General features: G+C 37.0%; 1 protein-coding gene across 1 annotated transcript; it reads right to left on the bottom strand.

Annotated features, from left to right (window-relative positions):
- Nucleotides 1-8,904: 8,904 nt before the first annotated feature.
- On the bottom strand, nucleotides 8,905-10,057 carry LOC116171280 (probable tRNA(His) guanylyltransferase). Its single transcript, XM_031488027.1, has 2 exons — nucleotides 9,398-10,057; nucleotides 8,905-9,351 (listed from the first exon to the last, which is right to left on the bottom strand). The coding sequence occupies exons 1-2, from the start codon at nucleotides 9,965-9,967 to the stop codon at nucleotides 9,010-9,012; spliced, it is 912 nt and encodes a 303-aa protein (XP_031343887.1). The 5' UTR covers nucleotides 9,968-10,057; the 3' UTR covers nucleotides 8,905-9,009.
- Between the last annotated feature and the right edge of the window lie 4,842 nt (nucleotides 10,058-14,899).

The raw sequence follows: 14,899 nt of genomic DNA, 5'->3' as shown, positions 1-14,899 counted from the left end.
GTTAATTTCAATTATTTTTTAAATGTTTTGTTTTTAATTTTTTGGGTATAATTTGCAAATTTATTTATTATTTATACTAATAAGAGTCATATAGAAACTTGATTCATTTGAAAGTTGTGTTTTACTAAAGTCCTTCACCGAAGGGGCATCATGTACCTAGGAAATGCAACTGTCTCCTCAACTATTTACAAATTCCAAATCAGATCGGACAATGGTCTGTTTTGATAATCTAAGGGTATACCGTACCCTTTAAACATACTACTATACTATTTGAATATCAAATCCATCCGAATATTGAACATGCTAGTTACAATTATGACAATATGTCATTAGAATGCACAATCATCTGTTTCACTTTATCTACCCTTACGGTTAAAGTGATCACGTTATCCTCGACTTTATCTATCCTTACAGTTAAAGAACGGCTTAGCCTACTCATTCAAACCTTTTGAAATGTCAATTTAATATACCTATGCTATAAAATAAAATAATATTGAGGGCTGCAGGTTTGTCAGAAATTTTACAATAATTGACACTGAAAGTAACATTTGTGCTTTTGTCGTTAACGCTAAAAATGTGTAATAGTAATTTTTCTTTTTTTTTCAATTTCAAACTGCCATTTTGTTAAGTATCAATATACTTACTTACGCAACTTTGCCAATTTAAACTACGTACCTACATCACTTACAGTTTCCGTGATCCCAATGGTGGCACTCGAGTTTGTATCAACCTGTACATTACAAACAATGTGGGACCTCAATCTGAACCCTGTGGTACCCCTGACTGTACAGTTAAAGCATCACCACTAAGCAATACAACCATTTGCGATCTATTGTACAGGTACAGGTATTTAAACAACTTAGGAGCAGTGCCGCGATTACCGTAATGAAACATGCACTAAAGTGCTGTGATTTACGATTTTTAACGCAGCTGGAAAAGTCAATAAAGTGACCGGCACCTAAGATATGACGGTCAACAGCAGAAATTACTTCGGTCATAAAATCACACACAGCCGTATCAGTTGATTTGTCATTTATGAAGCCATGTTAGACACTATTCATGATTTTAAATGTTGAAGAGATGTTACAACTGCTGCTTTTAAACGTTCTTGTAAATACCAGATTGGGATTGGCTAATTGTAATATATTATTGAATATTGCTAATTTCATCCTCTCAGCACTTTTACTATTTCTCACTCAGCGATTAGGTATAGACTGTCAAAAACGTTTGCTTTAATTGGTTTGAGCTAGGAAGCTGTTGTGTCTAGAATTTACAAGATGAGCACAGCCAATCCCTAAAGTTTTAAGATTTGTTAAATACCATTTAAAAGATAAAAGCCTATACAAGTTTAAAGGTTAAACTATTTCCACACATTTGCTACGGGGCAAAATAAGCACAATTTATGGAAAGTGCTAAGAGAAGAGAACTCGAACAAAGATAATGCGGCACGCTACAGTGTATGATGTGTTGCCTACTGCACATCATTTGTTTTTCATTTTTCGCATACTGAGACCTTTATTTTGAATAAACAATGCTGAGACCTTTCCTCGTATAGGGCTGATACGTTGTTATCCATACTTTATATAGTGATGCAAATTACTGACAATAACATATCAGCTGTAAAATTGTAGAATTCGAAAATCTTTGAACATAAAAATGTACAAATATACAGGGTGTAAGTAGGTCCCATTTACATTTTGAAATTTATGGCCACTTCCAGTTATATCGAAAGTGATAGAAAAATACTATTTCGAGTATTCAATTCCTTTATGTGTTGTTCATTTTAGAGAAATTACTCCAATAGTAGTATATGTGATGTGAGTCGATTGTATAGACCGCATTGGAGCGCTTCCTATACCTTCTAATTTCCAGGGGAAAATCCCTGTTATTCTGTATAGCGTTTATGCTCCGATGTCTACCCCTTCTGTGTATTACCTAAAAGAACGGTTTATCATATTGCTAAAATTTCAAATTTGAGGTCCTACAGAGAGACTTTTATGTTCGTCAACCTGCCCCATGAGCAGTGGACACCATGCATATTAGGAATCTTTAACCCAAATTCTTCCCAAGTTCTCAAATTAGTTTCACGTTCACTTCTTAACTTCTCAGTGTTCATCTTAAAGTCCCATAAAATTCTTCGCAAGTTCTTCTCAAGTTATCGTCAAATCTTCCTTCTTCTTAAGATTCTCTTCAGCTTCCTCCAAGTGTCTGTATCAGCAAATATTCCAGATCTGAATTCCCTTTCTTGCTCCCTCAAACTTCCTCTAAAATTTGCACTTCTTAAGTTGTCCTCTCAATGCCCCTCGCTCCTTCGATCAGGTTCTAGTGTCACCATGAAAGATTAGTCATCGGCGATAAAGAATGGCGAATGTAACGCAATCTTTTTTCGGGGAAATAAGACGTGTTTGTTCGAAAATGTTCTAGAATACTCGGGAGCGTTTGGAGGCGTTCGGGAAAGAGGGGGCCTTTGCTATATCGAATCGAATTGCGTATCCAGTTAGTTCAAATTTCAACGCCGAAGTAATATAAATAGTTTGCGTAAATTGTATATTGTAACAAATACCGCGGTGGAACTGCGGAGATCCGCTCGAGAGAGGAGGGAGCGGCGGGAAGAAGATTTCTGCTATGACGACGAGTGATAAAGGATTATTCGTTCTTGCGACTCAGTGGAATGTTTTGCTATTATTCTTATCCTAAAAATGTAGTTTGTTTTGTGGTCTCAGTAAAGAAGTATTTGATTCCTAAATGAATTACAAGAGAACCCGGTAACCCCCCTTATAAATTGGCGCCCAAAACTTGTGGCTTGTACCCAATAGGAATCAAAAAGTGGTTTTGTGTTATCGTGTAATATTGTGCAATCGTGCAAAGACAACGAAAAATAAGTTACACGTGCAGTGTCGACACATTTTTCGTCAATCAACGTTTACAAAACTTTATACGATTAAGGCATATCAAGTGAATCCGAAGAACTGGACATCGCTAGGTAACCCAATCGCACAAAAGTTTTCATTTTCCATTTACTCGGTGAGTTATTTTAAGTTAACAAACTTCCACCCTGTCTTCGACGAATAGATCGCCTTATTTGTTAAGAAACTCGAGGAGAAACATGCCTGGAAATGATGTTAATGACCCTAATGAAAGCGCTGCAGCTGCAAGAGGTACGGTAACGCTAACCGCGGACCAATTTCAACAATTGCTTGCGCAAATAGGAAATGTTAATGTTCGGGAAGGTAATTTCACCACGTGTACGGCGCGTTTTAATGGCGCCAAAGGAAGTGACGTCTCCGCGTTTATCGACTCGGTAAAGACATTTAAGGACTGTTCAAAGGTATCTGATGCTAACGCGCTTCGCGGTCTTTCTATGCTACTAGAAGGGTTTGCTGCAACGTGGTGGCAAGGCGTTAAAGATTCTGTAAAGGATTGGGAAATCGCTATTGGGCTCCTAAAAACTACGTTTGGACCAAAGAAACCTGCGTATAAAGTTTATCGCGAGCTTTTTTCCAAAGAACAAGATTTTAAAACTTTATCGGACGTTTTTATTTGTCAGTGTCGCGTCATTCTGTCTCATTTACCCTCCGGTACCCTCAGCGAAGAAGTGCAGATAGATATGATATACGGTTTGTTGTCTCGCCGCATTCGCGAAAAGGTCTCGCGCGAAAAGGTGACGACGTTTAATGATTTACTTCGCGAGTGTCGTTCCGCTGAAGAGACTTTTGTGGACCAATACGATAATAAACTGAATACTGATAACGGAAAGCGCGAAAAGTGTACTTTTTGTAAATATTCCGGCCATACGAAAGAGGAATGCCGGAAATATGCAGCGCAAAAGACAAATAATAACAAAGGGGAAAATAAACAAAGTGATTCCCGCGGTGATTCCACCTCGTCTACTAGCAAAGAAGCTACCTCTAGCTCCTCAACGGTACAGAAGGGCAACACTGGGAGGGTTTCGAGTTCTGGATCGACCGTTTCTTGCTTTGGTTGCGGCAAATCCGGATATATACGCTCAAATTGTCCCTCGTGCTCAAATACTGCAGCTTCTCTGGATTTTTGCTCTTTAGACAATAGTGAACCCAAAATAAATCCCAAACCGCGCCCGTTGTTCACGATTAGCATAAGTGGGTTGAAGGGAACTGGACTAATAGACACTGCTGCCAAACAAAGTGTTGCCAGCAAATCACTCTGCGACGCGTTAATGTCAAAAGGGGTAGAGTTTTCCGCCGCCCCTGTAACAATAAAATTAGCGGACGGTACGTTCAAAGAACTTCAAACTCGTGTTACTAAGGTCAACGTACTCCTACAGGATCGTAGCATTCCGACCACTTTCATTGAGTTACCGGAAGCAGACAAAACACTGCTGGGAATTGATTTCTTGGCCAGCGCCAATGTCGCTTTGGACATAGGCCAGCGAGTTTGGTACTTCACCGATCAACCGGATAAGACATTCCTGCTAGACTTTGAAGCTACTACGACTGTCATTGAAATGTCAACAATAGAATTTCTAAGAGACGATGAAGGCACCATGCTTACCAGTGAGCAGCGAGAATCATTGTCAAAATTAATTGGAGAACATCAGGATGTTTTCTCTCTAGGGGGAGAGCCGACTCCATATGCTGAACACAGGATTGAGACTGGCAATGCAGCTCCAGCATCGTTACCAGCATACCGGATGACGCAAGCAAACAGAGAGAAGCTAAAGACCGAACTGGACCGACTACTGGACTCCAAGGTAATTGAAGAATGCGAGTCGCCATGGAGTGCTCCCGTGGTTCTCGTTCCGAAGAAAGATGGTGGAACAAGGCTGTGTGTAGATTACCGTGTCCTAAACTCCAAAACCGTCACAGATTCGTACCCATTGCCAAGAATGGACGATTTACTCCATATGACCAAGCAGACGTACTACATGTCTACACTGGATTTACGTGCAGGCTATCATCAAGTGAAAGTGTTCGAGCCACATCGTGACAAAACCGCGTTCGTGACCCCTTTCGGGACTTTTCGCTACTTGACAATGCCGTTTGGCCTAAAAAATGCTCCCGCGACGTTCCAAAGACTTATAGACCGGTTCCGAAATGGACTCCCGAATGTCCTAGTGCTCGCCTATTTGGACGATTTGATAGTTCTGTCGGAAACTTTTTCTGAACATTTGACTGATTTGAAAATTGTGCTCAATCGTCTTAAAATGTACCAGTTGCGCGTTAATCGGGACAAATGCCTATTCGCTAGTGCGCAGGTAAAATACCTCGGGCACGTTTTAACTCGAGAGGGTATACAAGTCGACCCTGGAAAAACTGCAGCCATTAGTGACAGATTACCGCCAGCTAACGTTAAACAGGTACAATCTTTTCTCCAGACCTGCAGTTGGTATCGTAGGTTTATCGATAAGTTTGCGGAGGTAGCTCGACCGCTATCCAACTTGTTGAAAAAGAGAAGCTCATGGACCTGGGGACCGGATCAGCAAGCATCTTTTGAAGCGCTGAAAACGGCTCTTATTACGGCTCCTGTGCTACGACAAAATGATGGTACCAAACCATATAGGCTGCGAACTGATGCGTCATCTTATGCTCTCGGCGCAGTATTGCTGCAGGGTGAAGGAGACGAAGAACATCCTGTTGAATATGCGAGTAGACTATTGACGCAAGCAGAGAAAAATTACTCGACCGTGGAAAGAGAGGCTCTTGCGGTGGTATGGAGTCTGGGAAAGTTTAGAGGCTACCTAGATAATTCGTCAGTCATTGTCATTACTGATCATCAGCCTTTAAAATGGCTTATGAGCCTTAAAACGCCAACAGGTAGATTAGCCCGTTGGGCGTTAACCATACAGGGATATAACCTAAAATTTGAATACAGTCCAGGACGACAAAATGTGGTCGCTGATATGTTATCCAGACCGAATTGCAATCACAAAGAAGCGAACGAATGTGAAATCTGTACTGTCGAGGTAGATCTACCCCATCGATCAGCAACTGATTTGAGACTAGAACAACAGAAAGATCCCGAACTCAAGAGAATTATGGATAGCTTCGAGGATTCTAAGAACGACGACTATAGCGTATGGACAGCTCGTGGCTACATAATGACCCAGGGTGTTTTATACCGATATAGTGATCTTACCGATGCGGACGAAGCTCAACTCGTAGTACCCAGTCATGAGAGAGAGCAAGTACTAATGGAGTTGCATGATTCACCTACAGCGGGCCACTATGGAATTGATCGCACCTTGCAAAAAGTTGCTAGATTATATTATTTTACGGGAATGCGCAAGTTTGTTGAGACTTACGTGAAGGATTGCCCATCGTGCCAACGTTATAAATCTAGTAACCAAAGACCTGCCGGATTGGTCCAAACACCGACTTATTCTCAACGTTTTGAAATTTTGGCAATTGACCTATTTGGGCCCCTTCCTGAGAACGAGCAGGGACAACAATGGATATATATAGTAGAAGACACTGCGTCAAAGTGGGTCGAACTCTATCCATTACAAAGAGCCACTGCCGAGGAGTGTGCACGAATATTAGTAGATGAAGTCTTCCTTAGATATGGTCTTCCACGACGAATTATTTCGGACAATGGAGTGCAATTTGTGTCGCACGTGATGCAAAAAGTCTGCCATTGCATGGGAATAAAACAAAATTTGGTTCCACTGTATCATCCTCAAGCTAACATGGTGGAGCGCAAAAATCGAGATTTGAAACCACGTCTAGCAATCCTAGTTGGTGAAGATCATACTACTTGGGCCGAGAAACTACCTTCGATTAGATTTGCGATGAATTCGAGTAAGTGTGAAACTACTGGTTCTACACCTGCGTTCCTAACATTCGGACGGGAGCTTAGAAGTCCCATAGACGTCAATACAGACCTTAGGGCCGTAGTACAATCTGAGAATTTTCTACCACAGATTTCGCCATACCTAGAGAGACTAGCCCTAACATTAGAAGAAGCTCGTGACAATCATGACATTCGACAAGATCGCCAGAAGAAGTATGCCGATCAGCGAAGAAGACCAAACCCTCAATACAAACCAGGAGATCGAGTCTTAGTAACCCTTCATGCTAAGAGTAGCTCGAAAGGACAAACCACTAACAAATTCAACCCAAAACGAGATGGACCGTATACTATAACCAAAGAAGTATCCCCCACGTCCTATGAAGTAGCCCACGTGGACGACCCCTCAACACCAATGGGAGTGTACCACTGCTCGCAACTTTTTCCGTTCCGTGGACCCGAAGATGAGGTACCTGTAGTGCCGTTACGAAAACGAGGTCGACCTAAAGATGCCCCACCGATTTCTGCTGGTTCCTCGCCAGATACTCTCTCGAAACCAGAGGGGGAGAATGTAACAAATACCGCGGTGGAATTGCGGAGATCCGCTCGAGAGAGGAGGGAGCGGCGGGAAGAAGATTTCTGCTATGACGACGAGTGATAAAGGATTATTCGTTCTTGCGACTCAGTGGAATGTTTTGCTATTATTCTTATCCTAAAAATGTAGTTTGTTTTGTGGTCTCAGTAAAGAAGTATTTGATTCCTAAATGAATTACAAGAGAACCCGGTAACCCCCCTTATAAATTCTTTTTTTCTTTGATTTTTTTTTCATTATTTTTTAGTCTTTTCCAAGCATGTATATTTATGTTAATTAGATCATGTTATGCGTCTCATGTCAAAGAATTTTGTTTTGATTTAAGCATATTATGTCACAGTTTTACTGGAAGAGTGGAAGATCGCCTATGGCGAACTCTGTTCCATTTGTGAAAATTTTCTTTGTTTTTCACAATAAATTATATTATTATTGTTATTAACATTCACTGATTATAAAAATCGCCGTCATTGTAATAAATAAAATGACTTCGGTTGAAAAAATAATACACCGTCCATTCCGTGGCTTATTGCATAAGCAGAAGAAAAGTTGGTATACTATGACCCACGTATACTTGCATATGACTCATTTTTAAAATCGAGTGCGGTTCAACATTCAGGCGACGTCAGTTGATTGTTAATCGGCGTTTTGCCATAATGCGCACCTGTAGATGTCTCCATCTCTACCTATTCTAATTGCTCCGTAACTTCAATTTGTTCAAATAGATACCTATACTTTTTATTGAGTACTTACTCTTATTCTGTATTGGAAAATAATAAAACTTTTGTGGGAAACGTTTTTCCTACACGTACCATTTTTTGAAGACACTTCCAAAAACGCGATTTTTGGTTTGAGCGTTGAATAAAAATTTATTCAGCCCAGTTGCACCAAAAAAATTAAGCCTTGCTTAAAGTTAAGTCGAACTTAAAATCTATGGCAATGATTATTAAGACAATCGTTGCTATGGTATTTAAGTTATGCTTAACTTTAAGGGATACTTAATTTTGACGGTGCAATTGGCCCTGTCAATGGTTTTAGCTATAAGCTGTTCTGTTAATGGTTAGGAATTTTTTTTTTAATTAGTGACATTTATGTAAGGATATATCCAATGAATTAGATATAAAAAACAAACAAAAAGGTATAGGAGCAAGATGATAAATGCTTCAATCCAAAATGCTACCAATTGGGCCACATGCACAGAAACTACTTTAATTTATAGGCAAAAAAGAAATAAGCCAGATAATAATATATGGAAACGAAAGAATTGCTAAACACAACAAACGACATGAAATAGTTACATGGAAAGAAAGAAATCAATAGAACCCAAAGAATACGAAATGAAACTGTAATCGAAGAATTAAGACTAGAATATGTAAAGTAATACCAGTACAGAAAGAAAGACCAAAAACCTGAACAAATTCACACAATCATTGCATAAGAAAAGAGAGTGCAACAGATAGGAAGTACATGAACAAAGAAAAATCAACAAGAATACATAAGGACAAGGTGTTAAAATTAATAGAAAATTTTGATGTTTTTAAATACAGTGTTTTAATAAACTGAATATAAGGCTAATAGTGTACAATGAAATGTTAGTTTATTTGCTAAGTTTCTGGAAACAATTGTTAGCAGCTGTTTGTAATTTTTCTTATTGATTATTCTGTGATGGAAATAATGCTTTTATCTCGTCTTTTATTTAATCGGAATTGTAACTCCACCAATTCATGAACATCCCCTTCTCCTAAATTGTAACCTTCATTAGGTATATTCGACAAGATTTCAGGGTGCTGAATCCAAAATTCATCGTGCATCATATCTTCAAAAATTGGTAGAACAACCTGATGTAACTTGTCACGATGGGGATTCTTAATTTTTTTTCTCAATAATATTGTGCCCTTCCTGAACATAATAGGCTCATTATTGTAATTAATTCCAAATTCGCTGAATAATATCTCATTTTTGTCAGATGAGAACGTTCCAGATAACCGTTCTTGAGCCTACAATTCCAATTTTAACTACCAACTTTAGTGCTTTTGCGTTTACTTCTCTGTTTGTTAAATTTCCCTTTTGCACCAAATTCCAGAAAGTGGTATTGTAAAGATTATTAATATGAGTATCAACCTGTCGCCAAGACAAGTAATCCCTTAGATTGTTATCGCTGGGATACAAAACTATACGACCATCAAAATACGGTGGGTATAACATGCTTTGGTCGTGAAAGTAATCGCGCCAATGAAAAACGTACGACGACGAAAATAAACTGGTAATATGTGTCAATAACTTTGTCCCTCTGCGGTTATGAAGTTCAGTTTCTTTACGAAGCACAAATGAGTATTCGTCACTCTCGCCGTATGATAATACAATGTCTTTATACTCCTTCATTACACAAAAAGCGGATCTATTCATTAAGTTTAAAGCTCGAGCATCATTGGGTTTGGTGAAATTGTGCTTAGAGGAATATTTATGAAAATTCTTGCCATCTATTCGCACAATGATCCAACAATTTGGTAGAAGTCGGTCTTCAGACTCAAAATTTCTCACATATTCAAATTTGCTGTTCGCCATTTTGCCTATGCGTAGAGGTATTTGAACTCTTTTTAAAAATAGGTGCATATAAAATAAAATAATTTACTTTAAAGATGTTTCACATATTTATTGGAGTTAACCTTTAAAGTGTAATTTCCACGCCACAAATCCGTTCAAATATAGTGGTTCTGGTACCGAACGTAGGGGATGCGACACCGATTAAAACGTGGCTAGAGAAACGGCAAGTGTTCGTTTATATACAGAGTCGCACTCATGTGATATCCATTGCGATTAGATATTTACATTTGTAAAATCTTTGACATTATACCCTTCACAATAATTTTTATTACAATCTGAACTCTGCCCTTTGAGTAGTGAGTAGTTGGTAATAAAAACAATTTTTTTCGTGTAAGGTGTAGCTCAATAAAGGCATTATTATTATTATTATTAATAAGCATGAATTACCTCTTCAAATGTGATAACGGAAGATTATAAGACCGAAAAAATTAAACATCGTAGCAATGAAAAATCTTGGTGGCCTATAATTTGCCGCATCAAACATAACTTGACAAAGGCACAACCGATGTAATCTTCACAACATCAGGGAAACTGAAAACAGGCAGAACTGAATGGGCCGTTTAGTAACTTTTTTAAAAGCGAAACATACACACTAATGTTTTGTTTAAGTAGAATAAGCTGAAACACCCTAAATACCTTTAGATTTACTAATTTTTAGACTCCTCGGCATACATCTGTGAGAGATTTCATAAAAACTAAATTCAACAACTGAATTAACGCTTACTTTGCACATCTCTAGAGCGCGACCTTTTGTTTTTGGGATGTCAACTATTTTTTTAGCCATACTTACAAAAAACAAACAATTAAATGCATCAGGACTTAGGCTAACAATGGAGACAGGTACGATATTTGAAAGTCTGTGCGAGTTGATTATCTCCCACATTGAAAACGCTTTAGCAGTAGTTTTTGTCGCCGCTTTGGTTTTGTTTTCATAATTAAGACGAAGTTTATTGCGCATTCAAAGTACCATAAGCTATCTGAATGTAATCGTTTATCCGAATGTCTCTTAACATGATAGTGTTATCTCTCGATGCTCTTTTTTAAAGATTAAATTAATGAATTAATACAGGTAATAACAATTGTAGAGCTGTAAACAACTTCAAGTCCTCGATAAATAAAGATAAAGACAAGATGAAAATAAATAGGTTGCACCACAGCCGAAGTATTGCTTAACAAAAAGGTACCTACTGATATCTTGGGTATTACCTAACAAGAGGTAGGTACTGATGTCTGAGGTATCTGATATTTCTCAAAACTCTATAGACATGTTTACGTGGTGTCATTTGCCTATCTCTTTATATGTCTTCAATCAATCAAATTCTTTTAACGTCAAAATGGGGAAGACTTTTTATAATTTGAATTAAACAGTTTTGCCAGTTTGAAGTCAGATAGATTTGATTGACTGATGTATATGGCAAATTATTAAATTAGGATAACTTCCAACCTTGCATCCCTCAATATTGGCCTCCTCCCCTTACTCATCCTACGGAGCATATCCCGGGAACAATATGGTGACTCTTTAGTTCCTCATATGGAAGGCTAAATATGTTGCTTTAGCCCACGGATTAACAAAAAAAGCACTATTTCATTAGATATATTATGTCGGAATGCATTTTTCAGATATTACCTAGTTTTTAGTTTAACAAACACAATATTTCAGTGTCCAATGGTACAATTTCGCGCAAGTTAACTAAAAGAGATCAAAAGTATCACGTAATTTAATTTGGCAATACAATGTCGGTGACGAAAACGGAAATTTGCCATTTTTTAATTGATATGCAGGCTTTAAAAACATATAATATTCACAGACCAACAACATCGGAAAGCCCTAACGCAGTTTCCGCTTTTTGTTTGTTTGTTTGTTACATGGTTACTTATCTGAGGGATGAACTCTCATATTATGTTTCCACGAAGGTTAAATATCAGACAGGTAAGACAGGCTCTCAATGTAGAATCAAAATAATAAGATACCTACGCACGATAGATGCCAAGCTCGATGCCAAGTTATTGCTTTATGTAATTATTTCAGAAAATAGTATGATTCAAAAACTAATGGGGGAGAAAAAATTACACACAAAAATTATAAATTACTTAAATATGAAGATTTATGGATGTGTATACGGTTCGTTTTAAATGTGATGATTGACTGTGGAAAGGGTGGGACAAGATGTTTCGTGAAATGACTGATCAGCAATTATAATAAATAATAAAGGAAGAGGGAATTTCCAAATTAATGGGCATTATACAGTGTGATTGATTTAACGTGTCCAATAATTTTTTTAAATAGAACGGTTACTTTTTTCCAATATCCTTCAACAGCTTGAAATTCTCTTTACAATGATATCAAGTAGGATACGATTACCTACCTTAGAAATTAAAGCTACACGCAGTAATGTTTTTAAAACCAATCACAGTAACTGTGGAAATTTACCTAAACAATGACAAAAGAGAGTTTTTCACTTGTCATGTCTGTCACAAAACTAGTTTAGTGAACAGTATAACTTATAACAACCCCAATGAAACAAAATAATAATTACACAATCAAAATGTGAAGTTTTTATTCGATGTAATAATAATACATCATAGGAAGCAAGTGGAATGTATTGAAATATGTCTTAAGTTATAATAGTTATTTATGTAACTGCTTTTCATTTGTTTTCTTCGCTTCCTGTTGTAAATTTTATGTTTTTGTTTAAATTTCCATCGCTACTGCGATTGATTCTGAACACATTACTGTAACTTTAATTTCTAAAATAAATATACCTAACATATTTGAGCTCTTTATGAATATTTCAGACAAAAGTAACCATTCTATTAAAAAAATTGTTTTCTGATGCTCTTTTCTTTTTATTTCACTTGTTCTTTTGAATATGTAGCTTTTGTCAGAGTAGAGCATTTTTACGTTTTACAGTTTTTTCTATATCCACAATAATAAAAAAAATATACGCTTGGACACACAAAATCAATCATACTGTAGAATTGGAATGTAAGTAATGACATTTGTATAAAAAATTACACTAATAAATAGAGTAGAGTGGAGCACTACACTACTGTTTTCTCCCATCGAATATACAATTTTACCTACTCCCAACAGGTCGATACAGAAATACTGAAACTGTAGGCAGATGCCAGAAAAATATTTGAAAAACACCTAAACGTTTCAATTGACCGACCCCATGTTAGTAATTACATTAATCGTCTAAAAAAGAGCCAAAACGATTTAATTTCTAGCTTCATGTTTCAAAATACGTACATTTAAATTTTACCGTTTTTGAAATTATAAAAAGTATTTAGTGTGAAATACAGCGTGTGCCATAATTAAGATAATTTATAGCATATAAATAAAAAATCGGTTTGTACACTGCATTCTTAAAGGCATAACTTTTTCTTTCAACTTTTTTCTCTGCCTTCACTATAGAACCGACAGTGAAAAAGCGAGTACCACGGAAACATATGATGTAAGAAATTGGAGATTTATTAATAGGTATTGGAGAGAGGCTGAAATTTTCATTCTCCCCATACTCCGAACGTAGTTTTCGTTTTCTCATTACTGCGTACGGACTACGGTTTATCTTAGTCACGAATTTATGAGGAAGATCAGCGTTGCTAAATCCAGTCTTGAGATTGTGCTTCTTTGGGCTGTTTAGTGTTTATCATGTTGCAGTTATTCTATTTCACAATTAATCTCCTATATCAAAACGTGTGTTTCCATGAAAAGTAACCGTCAGGCAGATTTTAAGGGTAGGTAATCCTATACCTAACAGTAAGGTAATATCTACTCATAACTTATGAGTCATAAGCTAAACTCAGTTTAAATTTGGTGGTGCAAACGGCCATTAGTGTTGTGTAGTTTGAGGCCAGCATCATAAGATATATGTCAAGTTATTGTTTTACGTACGTGAAGAAATTGTCCCCTAAACCAAAAGGTAGACAAAAATTACACAGAAAATTGACAATATAGGTACCTACTCAAAACATTCTGATTTATGGAAATGTATTATTCTGGAGGGAAATGGTTTTGCAATTACATTCGTATACAGATTTTCTCCTATCGAATAACTTTTTTAGCTTATATTGTATGAAATTTCAATAAATAGATAGATACTGAAACCGTACATGTCGGAAAAATGTTTAGTGGCCACGGCGATGGTTAGAGACCAATCTTTATCAGCAACAAAAAATGTTGCAACACAAAGTAAACTCATATTTGGGCAAGAGTCCTAGCTGGGAGTCAAGGCAGTGACCAACCGCAATGCAATAAATAAGATTTATTTATAATTTACAATATTAAATATACATTTTAATAGGTTTGAATGAGCAGGTGAAGTCTCCCTTTAACCGTAAGGGTAGATAAACTTATCACTTTAACGGCAAGGGTACATAAAATGAAACAAATCATTATGCATTCCAATGACATCTGTCTTATCAAAAATAGAACGCAGAGCACTATATAAAATGGAGTTCAGAACAGAATACAATACTGTTTCGATGGAAACAATGGGAGAAGCTAAGCTTGCTATCTTGAACGTCTAAATTAAATACCTACATAATTTTCAGAAGCTTTAAATGATTTCTATGGCTTCTGCTATCAAATAAAATAAAACATCAATAAATAAATATAAATTATGGGTTGGGTGTTACCTTGATCCGAAGCTAGCAGGTACACCATTGTACAATTTCGTTTTCGGATAATACTCGTGCATACAGGAATAAACTAGGTCATTTCTCGTATAAAAATTGTCATTTTATAAACGGACCAACCGAGAGTAAATTAAATAAATATGCGCTAGTGAAAAATTATCATGTAATTCTGTATGTACAATTAACAAATTGAGCTGTAGTTCCCGAATATAATTTTTCAATAGGAAACAGGGATATCGAATAGGCTACAAAGAATCTTGGTAACACGTAAGCAGCTACATGGACGTACCTATACCGTTA

The sequence above is a fragment of the Photinus pyralis genome, unplaced genomic scaffold (assembly GCF_008802855.1).
Source record: "Photinus pyralis isolate 1611_PpyrPB1 unplaced genomic scaffold, Ppyr1.3 Ppyr1.4_LG5, whole genome shotgun sequence".
Lineage (NCBI taxonomy): Eukaryota > Metazoa > Arthropoda > Insecta > Coleoptera > Lampyridae > Photinus > Photinus pyralis.
Note: the sequence above shows the minus strand (reverse complement) of the source record. Positions and strands in the feature narration are given on the sequence as shown.

Coding starts and splice junctions, on each gene's coding strand:
- LOC116171280 (XM_031488027.1), bottom strand. CDS start 9,967: ATGCACCTATTTTTAAAAAGAGTTCAAATACCTCTACGCATAGGCAAA. Junction 9,352..9,397: donor GAAATTTAACAAACAGAGAA/GTAAACGCAAAA, acceptor TTGGAATTGTAG/GCTCAAGAACGGTTATCTGG.